Source organism: Danio rerio, chromosome 3 (assembly GCF_052040795.2).
Source record: "Danio rerio strain M-AB ecotype USA chromosome 3, GRCz13ab, whole genome shotgun sequence".
NCBI lineage: Eukaryota > Metazoa > Chordata > Actinopteri > Cypriniformes > Danionidae > Danio > Danio rerio.
Window position 1 is genome coordinate 65,006,477 of NC_141023.1, and position 18,621 is coordinate 65,025,097.

At 39.8% G+C, this 18,621-nt stretch overlaps 1 protein-coding gene across 2 annotated transcripts in view; it reads right to left on the reverse strand.

The window, feature by feature from the left end:
* Positions 1 to 353: 353 nt before the first annotated feature.
* LOC147846122 (uncharacterized) overlaps positions 354 to 18,621 on the reverse strand; it is a 418,287-nt gene continuing 400,019 nt past the window's right edge. The window contains exons 1-2 of one of the 2 annotated variants that reach the window (XM_087245384.2): positions 2,900 to 4,567; positions 354 to 2,818 (exon numbers count right to left, since the gene is read on the reverse strand). In XM_087245384.2, the coding sequence (XP_087101510.1) occupies positions 450 to 2,818; positions 2,900 to 3,347 (2,817 nt within the window). In that variant the 5' untranslated portion in view covers positions 3,348 to 4,567 and the 3' untranslated portion in view covers positions 354 to 449. Of the gene's footprint in view, positions 4,568 to 18,621 lie in introns of those variants that run through there. The other variant, XM_087245383.1, reaches the window with a different exon arrangement.

An 18,621-nucleotide genomic window follows, 5' to 3' on the forward strand; every position in this document is an offset into this window, starting at 1 on the left:
ACCTACCCTAACCCTAAACCTCATTTATTAACGTCTATGCCTACCCCAACCCTAAAAACAACCATCACAGTTATGAACGCCTACACCTGCCCCAACCCTAAACCCAACATCAGTTATTAGCATCTATACCTACACTGTAAAAAAAAAAATCGTAAAAAAAGGTTAATGACTGGCAGCTGCCAAACAAAAACCATAAAATTACGGTAAAATGTCTTTGTTTACATTTACATTTACATTTAGTCATTTAGCAGACGCTTTTATCCAAAGCGACTTACAAATGAGGACAAGGAAGCAATTTACACAACCAAGAGCAACAATGAATAAGTACTAAAGGCAAGTTTCAGGTCTGTAAAGTCTAAGAAGGGAAGTGTTAGTAGTTTTTTTTTTTTTTTTTTTTTTTTTTTTTTTTTTTGTACAATTAGTGTGATATTCAAAGAGGCAATTGCAGCTTAGGAAGTGAAGTGGAGACTAAATAGTTGAGTTTTTAGTCGTTTCTTGAAAATAGCGAGTGACTCTGCTGTTCTGATGCAGTTAGGGAGTTCATTCCACCAACTGGGCAGATTGAGCGTGAGCGTTCGCGAAAGTGATTTTTTCCCTCTTTGGGATGGAACCACGAGGCGACGTTCATTCACAGAACGCAAGTTTCTGGAGGGCACATAGATCTGCAGAAGTGAGTGCAGATAAGAAGGTGCTAGGCCAGAAGTCACTTTGTAGGCAAACATCAGAGTTTTGAATTTGATGCGAGCAGCAACTGGCAGCCAGTGCAAACGGACTAGCAGTGGAGTGACATGTGCTCGTTTAGGTTCATTGAAGACAACTCGTGCTGCTGCATTCTGGAGCAGTTGAAGAGGCTTGATAGAGTTAGCTGGAAGCCCAGCTAGTAGAGAGTTGCAGTAATCCAGTTTGGAGAGAACAAGAGCTTGAACAAGGAGTTGAGCTGCATGTTCAGATAAGAAGGGTCGGATCTTTCTGATGTTATAGAGTGCAAATCTGCACGATCGAGCAGTTCTAGAAATGTGGTCAGAGAAGTTTAGTTGGTCATCAATCGTTACTCCAAGGCTTTTCACCATTTTGGATGCAGTAATGGTTGCCCCATCCATCTGGATTGAAAAGTTATGGTGTAGAGTCGGGTTGGCAGAAACTACAAGCATTTCCGTTTTTGCGAGGTTCAGCTGAAGATGATGATCTTTCATCCAGTGTGAAATATCCAACAGGCAGGCTGAGATACGAGCTGGAACCGAGGGATCATCAGGATGAAAAGAGAGGTATAGCTGGGTGTCATCAGCATAGCAGTGGTAGGAGAATCCATGTCTCTGGATGACTGGTCCTAGAGATGATGTGTAGATGGAGAAGAGAAGTGGCCCAAGAACAGAGCCTTGAGGTACCCCAGTGTTTAGATGCTGTAGGTTGGACACCTCTCCCCTCCAAGACACCCTGAATGACCTGTCAGAGAGGTAAGATCTAAACCATTGTATAACAGTGCCCGCAACGCCCAGTGACTCAAGCGTAGATAGCAGGATCTGGTGGTTGACAGTGTCAAAAGCAGCTGACAAGTCCAGCAAAATGAGGACTGATGATTTAGAGTCTGCTTTAGCCAGTCTGAGATCCTCCACGACCGAGAGCAGGGCAGTCTCAGTTGAGTGGCCTTTCTTAAAGCCGGATTGCTTGTTGTCCATGAGATTGTTTTGAGTAAGAAAGTCCAGGACTTGATTGAACACTACTTTCTCCAGAATCTTGGCCATGAATGGAAGCAGGGATACTGGTCTGTAGTTTTCAAGTAGCGTATGGTCCAGGTTGGGTTTCTTTAGCAGTGGGGTTACCCTAGCCTGCTTAAATGTAGTGGGGAATAAACCAGAGTCAAGAGATGTGTTAATTATGTGAGTCAGTGTTGGTATGACTGCAGGAGAGATGGCTTGCAAGAGATGAGAGGGAATGGGATCGAGTGGACAGGTGGTTGCATGGCTAGATAGCACAAGTTTGGACACCTCAGACTCAGAGAGCTGAGAAAAGGAGGTGAGTGTGTGTGGTGTTGGTGTTGTATCTTGCGTGTTTGTTGTAGGTGCAGCAAATTGAGCACTGATTTTTGCAGTTTTGGTGCAGAAGAATGTAGCAAAGTCATCAGTAGTAAGTGTGGAGGATGCGGGTGGAGGAGGAGGATAGAGGAGGGAGGAAAATGTTTTAAAAAGTAGGCGAGGATTAGTGGCATTGTTGATTTTCAGACGGTAATACGTCTGCTTTGCAGAAGTAACCTCAGCTGAGAAAGAGGACAGAAGAGTTTGGTATGTTAAGAGGTGTGCAGGATTTTTAGTTTTCCGCCAAATTCTCTCTGCAGCCCGAAGTTTTGAGCGATGCTCACGGAGAGCATCCGAGAGCCAGGGTGCAGGAGGACTGGCACGGGCTGGCCTGGATGCAAGAGGACATAATCGGTCTAGACATGATGCTAGTGTGGAGCAGAGTGTATTAGTGGCACTGTTCGAATCAAGTGCAGTGAGTTTGCGAGATGGAGGAAGAGAGTCTGAAACAATGGTGGATAGTCTATTGGGTGAGAGAGATCGTAGGTTTCTGCGAAAGGTAACCAGTGTTGGAGTGTGTGGCGGCTCAGGAGTAATGTGGATGTTGAGAGACAGAAGGAAATGATCAGATATTTGTAGTGGAGTTACTATTGTTTGATCAGTGAAGCAGTGTCGTGTGTAAATAAGGTCTAGCTGATTACCTGATTTGTGGGTAGCAGAAGTAGGTGCTCTTTTTAGGTCAAAAGAGGCAAGCAGAGTCTGAAAGTCTGCAGCTTGCGGTTTGTCAACGTAAATGTTGAAGTCACCTAGCACCAATAAGGGAGTGGCAAAATTAGAAAAAGATGAGAGAAGAACATCCAGTTCATCTAGGAAGTGACCTAATTTACCTGGTGGGCGGTAGATGACAACCACATTTATGTAGAAGGGGTGGATAATGGTGACTGCATGGAATTCAAAGGAGCTGATTGTTGGCAGGGACGGTATCAGAGTAAATTTCCATTCTTTGGAAATTAGTAGTCCAGTCCCACCCCCTCTCCCTGTCTGACGAGGAGTGTGGGAAAAAGAGAAATTAGCAGAAAGAGTAGCATGTGTAGCAGTGTCCTCCGGCCTCAACCAGGTCTCAGTTAGAGCCATGAGATTATAGTCAGAATATGTAGCTATGGAGGTAATAAAATCAGCCTTGTTAACAGCTGATTGACAATTCCAGAGGCCCACGGAGAGAGAGAGTTGTGAAATAGTAGATACATGTATTGAACGAAGGTTGTGAGGATTACGCCTGCAGCGTACCTCCCGTGTTTTGCGAGTGTTAGTAACAACAGGAATTAGAAAACACATAATAAAAGTTCACTGACAACAAAAAAAAATAAGTGTAAAGTAAAACAACAAAGTAAAGTACTCAAGTGCTTTGTCGGTGTCTTTGCTCGGTGGAGTCGCGCAGGTAGAGTCGATGGTCTTTACCCTCGTCGGTCTTCACACGAGGCGGTCTTCACACGAGGCTGCCGCGACCGCTGCCGCGGTGAACTAGTTGTTTATATAACCCCTAAAGCACTAGCTGATTGAATTCAGCTGGACACGCCTCCCGAGTCAAAACAAGGGCCGAAACTGAGGCGGACGACGCGAACCGCGTCTGCGTTCGCTACACAAGCTCTTATAGTAACCAAGGAAACAGTGGCTAAACAACTTCTAGTATTATACACAACTGAAAGCAAGTTTAAATGTCCTACAACTTTACACAAACAGCTGGAAACAAGTCCTCAAACCATACACAACAACTGAAACAAATCTTAAATGTACTTACAGGCTGCTGTTCTAGATGCTGCTAAAGTGCTTCTCCTGCCGACTAATGCTACCGTGCTCACTATATAGTGGTTACCTGGCGTTTGGACACGCCTCCCGAGTCAAAACAAGGGCCGAAACTGAGGCGGACGACGCGAACCGCGTCTGCGTTCGCTACACAAGCTCTTATAGTAACCAAGGAAACAGTGGCTAAACAACTTCTAGTATTATACACAACTGAAAGCAAGTTTAAATGTCCTACAACTTTACACAAACAGCTGGAAACAAGTCCTCAAACCATACACAACAACTGAAACAAATCTTAAATGTACTTACAGGCTGCTGTTCTAGATGCTGCTAAAGTGCTTCTCCTGCCGACTAATGCTACCGTGCTCACTATATAGTGGTTACCTGGCGTTTGGACACGCCTCCCGAGTCAAAACAAGGGCCGAAACTGAGGTGGACGACGCGAACCGCGTCTGCGTTCGCTACACAAGCTCTTATAGTAACCAAGGAAACAGTGGCTAAACAACTTCTAGTATTATACACAACTGAAAGCAAGTTTAAATGTCCTACAACTTTACACAAACAGCTGGAAACAAGTCCTCAAACCATACACAACAACTGAAACAAATCTTAAATGTACTTACAGGCTGCTGTTCTAGATGCTGCTAAAGTGCTTCTCCTGCCGACTAATGCTACCGTGCTCACTATATAGTGGTTACCTGGCGTTTGGACACGCCTCCCGAGTCAAAACAAGGGCCGAAACTGAGGCGGACGACGCGAACCGCGTCTGCGTTCGCTACACAAGCTCTTATAGTAACCAAGGAAACAGTGGCTAAACAACTTCTAGTATTATACACAACTGAAAGCAAGTTTAAATGTCCTACAACTTTACACAAACAGCTGGAAACAAGTCCTCAAACCATACACAACAACTGAAACAAATCTTAAATGTACTTACAGGCTGCTGTTCTAGATGCTGCTAAAGTTGAAATAAAGTGCAAAAAAATAATAAAGTGCAAAAAATAATAAAGTGTAATAAATAAATAATAATAATAATAAATAATAAAGTGCAAAAAAATAATAAATCTACAAATATTTTCATTATTTCATACTATTTTACAGACTTTTCCTAGATTATTATGATCAAACACCATCAATAAAGTGACTGCACTAAAAGTTCAAGAGTAAACAATGTTATTAAAAAGAATTGTTTTCCTAAATCATTACGATTAAACACCTTTAATAAAATGCCAAGACATGCTCATGATCATAATTTAACAGTTTTATTTTGGATCAAAACATTTTGGAAAAAACAACAAACGAGATACAACTGATTACAATTCTCACAACTTTAAAATTACAGTCGTTACATTTTATTGAATAGTGTTTATGTAAAATATAAGTTATATGGAATGATTCAGTTACAGATCTTAAATGAAATCGAACTGTAACGTGAAGGGGACGTTGACAAAGGAGTGCAGATCCAAATGATCGTGAGTGCACTTAGTGTGTAACTTTATTGAACGGATTTGATCGTAATAATCTGGGAAAAGTCTGTAAAATAACAGTGTTTTTCTGTAAACATTTTAATGAAAATATCTGTAGATTTATTATTTTTTTGCACTTTTTTACAGAGCAAGTAATTACAATTTATTACTTTAATTTTACGTAATTTTAAATGTACTTCATAAAAAACTGGAAAAAACACTGTGTAAATAATACGGCAATTTTATTGTATTAAACAGACAAATTGCTGTAATTTGTCATTACTTATATAGTACATAAAATAACATTCAAGCTGTTAATTTACAAATATTGTTTGTAATTTTTACAGATTTTTTAAATATAGTTTAAAATAACAGAAAAAATACTGTATAAATAATACTGTAATTTCCCTGTATAAAAAACAAAAATGTCAGTAATTTGTCTTTAATGATAAAGTACCTGAAATGAAAGTCAAACTGTGAATTTAGAGAGATTGTTTGTCATTTTACTAAGTTCTACATATAATTTTAAATGACAAAAAAAAATACTGTAAGAAATTTAAGGAATTTTTTCTGTAAAATTAAGTTTTTTTTTTTACAGTGTAGCCACACCTATGTCCACTATGTATTAGACCTGATCCATTAAGTCATCATTCTACACACTGCAGAGAGGACATCTTGAAAATTAAACTACCCAATGACATTATACAGCATGGAACAGTCAGGATGGCATTTAAAACTACTTTGACTGTATTCATCTGACAGAAGAAAGTTATGTACACAGAGAATGACTTGAGGGTGAGTAAATTATGGGATAATTTGAAATTTTGGCTGAACTACTTCTTTAAGGCTGACATATTCCTGATAAAACTTTTTTCTTTTCCTTTTTTTTTAATGTGGGTGTCATTCCTGAATTGTACACTCTGTATGTGTCCTTACACCGCTCTTTGTCCAGACACTGACTTTGTGAATACAGCCATTTATTATTAATGTTCAGTCAGAAGGACATAATCCACGCTCTCATTTTTTCCAATTAACCGTTTCGTTTTGAACCTGTCATCGCTCACCGAGAGGCTGTCTGTTTTATCCCAGCCTCTTTTTTTTTCCTTCTCTTTTTTATACAGAATTCATCCACGCTTAACACTTCAAAAAAGCACATCTCTCCGTTTCTTTTAAAAGCATCCCTGCTCTGCTTCATGCCCTGCTTCGTCTTCTCCATCTGAGATTTTTGTAATTTAGATCACATACGCTTACAGTAAATCTCAGCGGACCACCTCCTCTACGGCCTGTCAGATATCTCACAGATAATACACTGCACTATAACTATTGTTCCTCAGAGTTTGTGTGTGTGAGAGTGAGTGTCTGTATGTAAGAACTAGTTTTAGTGGTTTATAAGGACAGTATTTTGTATAATGACTAACCCAGGCTCATTATTGATACGTAACCCTATATACATTTGTACAGCATGAAACACGTCCCAGGAGTTTTTTTTTTTTTTTTTTTTTTTTGCAGTTCTTGTTAGCACGAATCCACCAGAGACCACTGAGTATAGTTTTTCAGATCTCCACTAGAGGCCGCTGTCGACTGACTGACCAACCAACTCATCCCTCCACACACCCCTTCCCTAAACCGAGCCGACAGTGTTTTCAAAAGCTACGACTGACCTAATCAGCCCCTTCCTAAACCCAACCGACGGTGTGTTCAAAAGCTTGACTGACCCAATCAGCCCCTTCCTTAAACCCAACCGACAGTGTTTTCAAAAGCTCCGACTAATCCCAATCAGCCCCTTCCCTAAACCCAACCAACAGTGTTTTCAAAAGCTCCGACTAATCCCAATCAGCCCCTTCCTTAAACCCAACCGACAGTGTTTTCAAAAGCTCCGATTGACGCTATCAGCCCCTTCCCTAAACTCAACCGACAGTGTTTTCAAAAGCTCCGACTAATCCCAATTAACCCCTTCCCTAAACCCAACCAACAGTGTTTTCAAAAGCTCCGATTGACGCTATCAGCCCCTTCCCTAAACCCAACCAACAGTGTTTTCAAAAGCTCCGATTGACGCTATCAGCCCCTTCCCTAAACCCAACCAACAGTGTTTTCAAAAGCTCCGACTAATCCCAATCAGCCCCTTCCTTAAACCCAACCGACAGTGTTTTCAAAAGCTCCGATTGACGCTTTTAGCCCCTTCCCTAAACCCAACCGACAGTGTTTTCAAAAGCTCCGACTAATCCCAATTAACCCCTTCCCTAAACCCAACCAACAGTGTTTTCAAAAGCTCCGATTGACGCTATCAGCCCCTTCCCTAAACCCAACCAACAGTGTTTTCAAAAGCTCCGACTAATCCCAATCAGCCCCTTCCTTAAACCCAACCGACAGTGTTTTCAAAAGCTCCGATTGACGCTTTTAGCCCCTTCCCTAAACCCAACCGACAGTGTTTTCAAAAGCTCCGACTAATCCCAATCAGCTCCTTCCTTAAACCCAACCGACAGTGTTTTCAAAAGCTCCGATTGACGCTATCAGCCCCTTCCCTAAACCCAACCGACAGTGTTTTCAAAAGCAATCCAGAAAAAGTAAAGCCCTCGCAGCCGTCTAGTTATTTGCCCTTTGTTTTTATTTCAACCCAAGCTCATTCTAGAAACGTAGCCGTTTTTGGAGACCGCGATTTACGTGGCCGGAGGTACGTATGGCCGCATTTAGTTTTTTTTGAGCGAACGCTGTGGGGCGATGTGGCGCCGCTCTGCTCCTCCTCTTCGCGCTCGCCTACCGACGGCCGATGGCTCGCCTCCGACTGGAGGGTTTTCCCGATGCAACCAGTTTGTCCGCTTAGCTCACAGTGTTGCGTCGGCAAAGTGGAGGCCCCGGAGAAGGAGGAGCCGGCCGGGGATCGAGTCCGGGGAACAACAGTTCCGGAAATCAGGTAAGATGAAAAAAAGAATCCGAAAAATAAGGCAGAGAACGCGGCGGGATCCGAAAACGCAGTCGAAATCGAAGACGAGGGCTTTTGCTTTTTTTTTTTCTTTCTGGACGGCTTTTGCAAACTGTCGCTCGGGTTTAGGGAAGGAGGAGGAAGAAGAGGGCGGCTGGGTCGGCCAATCCGGCGGCTTTTTGTGCGAGAACAGCGCGCGCACGTACGGCGCACGCTCCCGAGAGGCGCCCGAGACGCAAAAAAGCGCGCACAGCGGCCTCTCGCGGATCCGCAAAAACAAAAACGGCTCGAATACGTTTCTCCCGGGACGTATTCGTAGCGGGGCTACGTTTCCACAATGAGCCCTGGTTGTTTTATTTTATCTGCTTTCTAGATCCATTCTTAACCAGACTCGAACACCATCATGGCAGTCAGCTTCTCTCTGTGTCTCAAGTTCACCAATGTAAGTAGCTCTGGCTACATAATTCACACTCTCTAGAAATGTATACGGGGGTACATTTTCACAATGAGCCTGTGTTAATAATGACATGGGTTGTCCCACCCCTACACACGTGCCAATCATCATCAGTTATGTGGTTGTCCCACCTCTACACACACCAATAATGATCAGTTATGTGGTTGTCCCACCCCTACACACTCACCAATCGTGATCAGTTATGTGGTTATGTGGCACTCCATTTTACTGATCCACCTCCTCAACAACTGCCCCACAAAGCAGGGTTTGGTACCATTACCACAACAAACGTTACTCACCACTCAAGGATTTGGTATTGAGTCAGATCAGTCTATATATATATATATATATATATATATATATATATATATATATATATATATATATATATATATATAGATATAGATATATATATAATTTATATATGAATATCATATTTACAAAACAATATAATTCATACATGTACAGCACAATTCATGTTTATAAAATCCAATTCAAATTCAAAACACAATTAATAAAAACAAAACACAAATTATAAATTCAAAACAATTCATACATATTTAAATAGAATTCTTAAATTCAAAACACAATTTACAAATATACAAATCCAATTTGTAAAATCAAAACAATTCATAAATACACAAAGCCAATGTATAAATTCAAAGCACAACATTCGTACACAAATCCAATTCATAATTTAAAACACCATTCATCAATTCATAAATTCAAAAATACACAAATCAAATGCGTAAATTCAAAACACAGTTAGAAATAATTACACAAATCTTATTTGTTTGGTAAAATACAAATAAACTTTTTTCAATTAAAGTAAAGGCATTTATAATAAAAAACGTTGTTTTTAATTTACTAATTGAACATTGTAAACATACAATTAAATACATTAAAAAAGGCTACTATAAATTAAAACACTTTTGCGTATCCTATATTTTTCGTTTTCACAAGCTTTGGACCTTTCTGCTTCTAAATCATAGATTACTTATCACTTTCACCATGAGCCACGGTTCGGTTTAAAACAAGTTTGTGACCCAGTTACCGAATGTTCATTGGAACAATGGATTTGGGAAACGCCAAATCAATGTGTTTGTAACAACGGAACTTGCGACGTTGCTAACGATAGTTTTCGGAAATGCATTCCAGACCGATGGTCGACCGTTGGCTTGGGGCTTGCCTTTAGTCTGTTTTTCACTGCTTCACTCCTCTCTGCATGTCCACTAAGCCTGACTTTGCTTCTTGTGATGACTCCTTCACTTCTGAATCTGTAGTTTGAGTTTGACCATTACATTTCAAATAGATACATTTATTAATGCCTTGCCTTTGAAAAAGAAGTTGTCTGCAAAGTTTTAAAGATCAAGGTACAGATCAATAGAGTTACTGTCTCCCACAAGAAAGAAGCGCCTAAATGAGTCATCATCAGTAATTACAGTCTTACTTCTTGCACAAACCTACAGTACGTAGGTTTGAGAATGTATATATTGCCAGCCTGTGGTCTTCATGACTTCCCACCAACACTGTAGAGACTGGTTTGTGTACTTAGTTCTACCAAATCCAATCCTTCTGTACCTTAAAACGAATGTCATCATGACTGTTTACATGACTGTAAATAAGAGTTTACAAGTACTGTGAATGAGCTGAAATTCTCATAATGAGAATTTTTCTTCTCCAAAATATAATGCCGGGGTCAACCAATCAGAGCAGAGTAGAGCCACCAGACCAATTCAATTTCAATTCTTCTTTATTTCTATAGCGCTTTTACAATGTGGCTTGGGTCGAAGCAGCTTAGCATAGAAGTAAATTGAAACTGCTTCAGTTCACTTTTCAGAGTTTAGTTCAGATCAGTTTGCATGTTACTGCTGTAAGCCCAAACACTGAAGAGCTAATCTATCGATGCTAATCTATATCTGAAGAGCTAATCTATCGAGCAAGTCAGTGGTGAGGAACAAACTTCACTAAGTGGCGAAAGTGAAGAAAAAAAAAAACCCAAGGAGGTTTAACCAATCATAGCAGGGTAGGGTCATCTGATCAATCAGAACCCAGTAGCATCACCTGACAAGTCAAAGTAGAGAAGGGCCATTTGATCAATAACAAAGTAGAGACATCTGACCAGTTAGAGCAGAGTAGGGCCATCTGACCAATCAGAGTAGGGCCATTTGACCTATCAGAACTGAGTAGGATCATCTGACAAGTCAAAGTAGATTAAGGCTATTCTCCCAATAGCAGAGTAGAGCAGGCTGACCAATTAGATCGCAGTAGGGCCAACTGAACAATCAGATTAAAGGAGGGGCACCTGACCAATCAGAGCAGAGGAAGGTCATCTGACAAATCAAAGTAAACTGAGGTCATTTGTCCAATAGCAGAGTAGAGCAATCAGACCAATTAGAGCACAGTAGGTCCGACTAAACCAGGGGTCACCAATCTCAGTCCTGGAGGTCCAGTGCCCTGCAGGGTTTAGCTCCAACTTCCCTCAACACACCGGCCTGGGTTTTTCAAATATACCTAGTAAGACCTGGATTAGTATGTTCAGGTGTGTTTGATTAGGGTTGGAGCTAAATCTGCAGGACACTGGACCACCAGAAACAGGTTTGGTGATCCCTGGACTAAACAATTAGATCAAAGGATGGCACACCAGACCAATCAGAGCAGAGTAAAGTCATCTGACAAATCAAAGTAAACTGAGGTCATTTGTCCAATAGCAGAGTAGAGCAATCAGACCAATTAGACCACAGTAGGGCTGACTGAATCAGATCAAAGGAGGGGCACCTGACCAATCAGAGCAGAGTAAGGTCTTCTTATAAGTCTAAGTACAGTACAATACAGCCATCTGACCAATCAGAGCAGAATGGAGCCATCTGACCAATCAGAGCAGAGTAAGGTCATCTGACAATTCAAAGTACAGTAGAGCCTTCTGACCAATCAGAGCAGAGTAAGAACATCTGACCATTCAGAGTAAGGCATCTGACCAATCAGAGAAGAGTAGTGTCATCTGACAAGTAAAAAATTACAGTAGAGGCACCTGACCAATTAGAGCAGATTAGAGCGATCTATCTATCTATCTATCTATCTATCTATCTATCTATCTATCTATCTATCTATCTATCTATCTATCTATCTATCTATCTATCTATCTATCTATCTATCAAATTTAAATGCAATTACTACATTTATTGTGCATTAGTAAACAAATAAAAGTGTGCCAATGTAAAGAAAAAACAACTTCTGACAATACAGATCTCTTAAAAAGTGTTATTTTTATTTATTTATTTGACAGATTTACATTTTTATTATACAACTCAAATGCACTTCCTGTTTTCGAAAGGTTTGCTCTGCATATTAAGCTGAGGCAGCAGAGATGATTTATCATTGAAAATGCACTATACCATGACTTTTTTTCCTTTCTAAGTCAAAGAAATGAACATTCATCAATAATGTACTTCTTTCAAGTCCTTAACCGATACGAGATTCACTTAGACCAAACTGCACACACACACACACACACACACACACACACACACGCAAAATGCTAAAACATCAAAGCCAGCAAAGGATACATTATGCTGCCCTTAAAAGTCAGCCAAATGAAGGCCTCTCAGCAGACAGGATGTTGCGTGAGCGCTGAATTCAGATGCATTTCTGCCTCTCCATACAGCCCACATCATTCATCTTTCAGACACAGCCATTTGGTCCAGCACGCGCATGTATTATGGGAATGTAATCTTGAGCTGGGTCTTGTTTTCTTTCATGCGGCTTTTAATAATGCATGTCAAGCAAGCGCATGTTGTCAAGCAAGCATAATTCTGCCTGCTTAAATATGTTTGCACAACAGTGAAACACGCTGTATACTTGCCGAAAGCACCTTTTAGATTTTTTGTCTAAACATACAAAATGGCAAGTCTGCTTTAAAATAATGTTTGGCTTTCCTTGTCTTGATACGAGCACTCATTTACTCAAAAAAGTAATTACAAGGTACTATTAATTAACCTTAATGATGAAAATGTAAACTTTTTTGAACAAAATGCTAATAGTCAAATCCGATTCGATTCGCTATGCTAAGCTAAGCTAATAGTGACTACAGCAGAACAAGAAAATCGCTGAATGGATTAATAAAATTGTTTAAGTCAACTGCTTAACTCCAGGACACATGTCAAATAAGCCTTTAAGGTTATTTTTATACACAGTGGCAGTGATGGTATATTCTGGTGTGTGTGTGTGACTGCATCCCACTTCAACTTTTTTGTATGTCCTTCACTTGCTGACTTTCCTCCATCTCGCTCCCTTGGATGTACATCATTGATTATGTTATGCAAGTGTCCACTACTTAATAAATTTAAATGAAGTGCTCTAAACCTTTGAACACTTGGAAACTACACTGTGCCTTCACAATCTAGGACATGTAGGTGCTGAAGGGGACATCTGAAACCGACTCGCTCCCTTTGTCAAAATTGAGGGATCGAGGGTAAGTCCAAGTATGCGGTAGGAAAGTTCGCAAATGCATGCCTAAAAGTGGAGTGGAACGCAGCCTGTGTGTGTGTGTGTTGTGAGGGAGTGGAGCACATGACTGATGATGATTGGTGTGTGAGTGTGTAGGGGTGGGACACCCACCTAACTGATCATGATTGGCAAGTTTGTAGGGGTGGGACAACCGCATAATTGAGTATGATTGGCAAGTGTGTAGGGGTAAGACAACCATGTAAATAATCATGATTGGCAAGTGTTTAGGGGTGGGACAACCACATAACTGATGATGATTGGCATGTTTGTGTTTTGGGGTGGGACAACCATATCATTGATCACGATTGGTGAATGTGTAGGGGTGGGACAACCACATAACTGATCATGATTGGAGAGTGTGTAGTGGTGGGACAACCACATTACTGATGATGATTGGCATGTTTGTGTATTGGGGTTGGACAACCATATCATTGATCACGATTGGTGAGTGTGTAGGGGTGGGACAACCACATAACTGATCATGATTGGCGAGTGTGTAGTGGTGGGACAACAACATATCTGATCATTATTGGCCAGTGTGTAGGGGTGGGACAACCTCATAACTGATGATGATTGGCATGTTTGTGTATTGGGTGAGACTACCACATAACTGATTATGATTGGTATGTGTCTGTAGGGGTGGGACAACCACATAAATGATGATGATTGACATGTTTATTTATTGAAGGCGTTACAACCACATTACTGATTATGATTGGCTAAGAATGCAGGTGACATCCTGCTCTCAAATGAGGAGAAGGAGCATCTACATTGGAAAAGACATGTGGAAATTATCAGTAGTAGCAAAACAAGTCAAACCAATGATATCTACATATTTTGACAAAGTACTTTACAATCACATTTCAATATCATCAGTTTGCTGTAGACAAAGGCGGGATCTGGCCACACATCATCAGTATTTTTCAAAGTGAAAACAAGAATATTTTACTAACACCATTGGCAGATTATTTTGCTTGTTTTAGCGAAAAACAAGATATTTAGTTTGCTCTGCACCATATTTAGAAAAAAAATGTTGGATTTAAGATTTCTTTGATATTTAGACAAGAAACAAGACAAAATGTCTACGTACAAAAAAAGAAGAATAGCTTTTTTTTGCAGTGAAGATTATATATATATATATATATATATATATATATATATATATATATATATATATATATTTTTTTTTTTATATTCACTAGAGGAACAAATAAAGTAAAAAGATTGTGAGGAAAGTTTGCCTCTTGACCCTGACAGAGGGTCTTAAGGAAGAATATGTATGCCACTGTCCTCTAAAAGGTCTCTGATTAAAAAAACAAAAACACACTTCATCTTGCGCCGACTCATTGCTATTAGTCTATTAAATGGCAATGCGCTAATTAAAGGGACTCTGAATATAATTACCTAAACCTGCCTCCTAAAGCCCATTCGCACAGATAAATGCTGGAATAGACCAGGCAAATGGTAAATGTCTCTTCAGTGGCATATTGTAAAGGCCAAGTTCATCCAGCGTGCAGGGAGAAAACATGCAGGAAACAATTAGGCGTAAAGGACATTGAATGGTTTAAGATCGGACCGGCTGAAGTATTGATAGTTCTATTAACTCAGCACCTTCATAACAACTCAACTTAAATATTACACAAATCAAGCTCAGGGAAAAACAAATGCAATGAAATTGTACTCAGATGTGTACCATTTTTCTGCCCTAATAAAGAAAATAAATTTCGCTGTAATTGGCTGCAATGACTGACATTTGGTTCTAAACACTTGCTGCGTCTCAATTCGCTCACATATACTATGTCCTTAAAGTTTTTTGAAAAGGAAAAAGTACATACATTTGAGTGTGTAACTGAAGAGTATGCAAGCTTTAGGACATGCTACTCCCTCATTAATAGACCGTTACATTGCTTGGTAGGCGAGACAGTGGCGCAGTAGGTAGTGCTGTCGCCTCACAGCAAGAAGGTCGCTGGGTCGCTGGTTCGAACCTCGGCTCAGTTGGCGTTTCTGTGAGGAGTTTGCATGTTCTCCCTGCCTTCGCTTGGGTTTCCTCCAGGTGCTCCGGTTTCCCCCAGAGTCCAAAAACATGCGGTACAGGTGAATTGGGTAGGCTAAATTGTCTGTAGTGTGTGTGTGGATGTTTCCCAGAGATGTTGGCGGTTCATTCCGCTGTGGTGACCCTGGATTAATAAAGATACTAAGCTGACAAGAAAATGAATGAATGAATGAATGAATGAACGTTGCTTGGTCGCTTGTCCTGTCACTCATCTTGTCATATCATCGACATTTTTGTTATATTAATTTACTTATCTTATTTGAGAAGCGGCAGCAAGTTAATCTGCCATTCGCAACTTATTCATGCAGAGAAATTTTCTCAGGTGTTTACATAATTATTCATTAAGAAATTAATTTTCTAACACTTTTTTTATAAAAAGATTACATTGTTGTTGCAGACCTTTAGCCTCTCCACTCACCTAATGTCCACCACGTTTGTAGTTTGTTTACATTTTATATCCGCATTCGTAATTTGATCAAATTTACACCCAATGCACTATGTATTGTCAGTAATTTTAACTTAATTTGCACAAATGTAGACAGCGCCCTTTAGTGGATTTTTCTTCTGAAATGTACAACAAAGGGCACCCTAAGTAACAATTTTTTGATTCGCTCAAATATAAACAGCACCCTCTAGTAGATTTGTCATCTGAAACGTACAACAAAAGGCACTTAAAGTAGCATATTTCAGATTCGCACAAATGTAAACAGCGCCCTCTAGTGGATTTGTCACCTGAAACATACAACAAAATGCACCCTAAGTAATCTATTTCAGATTTGCACAAATGTAAACAGCGCCCTCTAGTGGATTTGTCATCTGAAATGTGCAACAAAACTAACTAAGAGCAATGTATTTAATGCTTGACAGAAATGTAGGCTGATGCAGGTGTCTCTAATGAGCCTGAGCTGGTTTTGTTGCCGTTTACTGTATGCCTTAGTGAGAATAATTTATGTAATTTGAACGAGTGCGTTTTTGTGCCAAGGCTGTGATGAATGATCCACAGTTTAGCCCACATAGATTTGCTAACAGCCAGCACAAACCCTCTTTCTGGCGCTAAAAAACGACTGTCAGGATTTACTGATATAAAAGAAGTGAAACATTTGTGATGAAAATCCATCTGAGGACAGCTGGAGTCCTAAGAAGTGAGAAATGGATGGATCATCAAAACAAACGGTGCATTGTAATTATACAGTAACAGTAGGATCAGTCACATGTGAAACTCAATTGTGAAATCAACACCAAATGGCACAAAGAGATGGTTGGCACTGTTGCTCGGTAAGGCAGGAGTTGTGTTATTTTCACTTATATATGAAGATAAAATAAAGTAGTCATTTAAGGTTAATATTATTAGCTCTCTTAAACATTTATCTTTTTATTGTCTGCAGAACATACCATTGTTATACAATAATTTGCATAATTACCCTAACTTGCCTAATTAGCTTATTTAAGCCTTTAAATGTCACTTTAAGCTGAATACTAGTATCTTGAATACTATTTAGTAAAATATGATGTACTCTCAGCATGCCAAAGATAAAATAAATAAGTCATTAAATGAGCTATTAAAACTATTATGTTTAGTAATTGGGAGAAAATATACTCTGGGCTGTATATAATATACATTACAATAATTGTATGTAAAATACAATACAATAAATACAATATTTAGCCAGCGTCTACGAACAACTTTATTTTGACGTCCAATAACAATGTCAAATGACGTTGATTGATTTTAGATTGTTAGAAAGTGACCAAAATCCAACGTCGAGCCAACAGCCTAAACCAATGTCATATTGACGTGAAATACTGACATTTATTCATCAGGTATGGCAACCAAAATCCAACATCTGGTAGACCTCATAGTGTTAACGTCCACACAATGTCAAGCTGAAACATCACACACATTCATTATATATAAATATATATATATATATATATATATATATATATATATATATATATATATATATATATATATATATATATATATATATATATATATATTGTAGCGAGCACACGCATACCACGTCGCCCTGGTCGCTAATCCAACCCAGCTGGACCATCATCAGCACCGGATCGCTCACAGCTGGACGTCATCAAGCGGAGAGGCATATAAACCAAGCCCACGCAAGAGGAAGACAAGCTTCATTCAACTGATGACTCCCTGCGCTAATGCTTGTCTCTCTGTCTCTCCCACAGCAGACTCCAGCTCATGACGATCCAACACCCGACTACTCACTGTCCTTCACCTACTTCCCGGAGCACCAGAGCACCTCACCTTTAAGAAGAGCACCGTATTCACACACTGCACTTTGTAAATAAAGCACCCTCCGGGGACTTGTCTGTAAACGTAACCAACTGTGTCAGTGTTTTCCCTCTGCCTCGCTACAATATATATATTAACAGTTGTGTCTGCTTCTTGAATCTGATTGGCTGATAGCCGATCTGCTCCAGCCTCTTAACCATTCAACCTTGTGTTTTACTTCACTCACATACAGCATCAAGCAGAGGACTCTCTACAGTTTGACAAATATTGCAGCTGTTGGACAACATAATGTACTTTTGAGGCTTTTTTAGGCGAGACTGTACTTGTTTAGATTGCAATTATGCAGTTTATTTATAAGGATAGTGCCTACTTTAAATATTTATCATTTCAGAGCATTGGATTCAGTGCATCGGCTGCCATCAGCCTGTCTGAGCAGACCAAAGAGAGTGACATTTGACTTTCCGCCAATAAGTCCTTAGGGGGGAAAAACAGCATTTTCTCAGTGTAAGTTTTAAACTACAGCAGAACAATTCTATATTAAATTAGGCAAGAGATATAAGAGGTAAGTCGATCTCTCTTTTGCAGTTTGTATTGCTGTATTTATACCACAGAAACTGGTTGTGTTTGCGTTGATCTGGCTTTTTCTGTTTTTTTTTATAGTAAAATCCCAATTGCAACAGAGAAATACTGGGAAGTCTTTGTAGACTGATGGCATTTCATGCCATTCAGCCTAATAATTTTTATATGTGAGCAAAAATCTGCTGTTTTGTCATCAGTTTAGACATTACACTAGAGAATCATTCAAATACTAGCTCTAAAGTGAAATAGGTGAATGAGCAACAGTTTCTGCTGTTCTGACGTCAGCTGCAGATGTGAATGAATTGCGGAAGAAAGTAGTCCCTCGTACAAAAGGGTTTTTGAGACTCTCTGTGTTTGATTTTTAGTTTTTATACACGATTATGCTGTCGAACTGTTGTATAAACGCAATATTACACTAATACAGCATGGTGATGTGGCTGTATATCATCACTGGTGGGACACTAAGGCAATCGACTTGTGGCTGCGTGCCAAGTCATGCCTCCCACCCTGCCGATATGCAGCCACATCGCACTGCTAGTCATGTGATATTGCTCATAATATATAT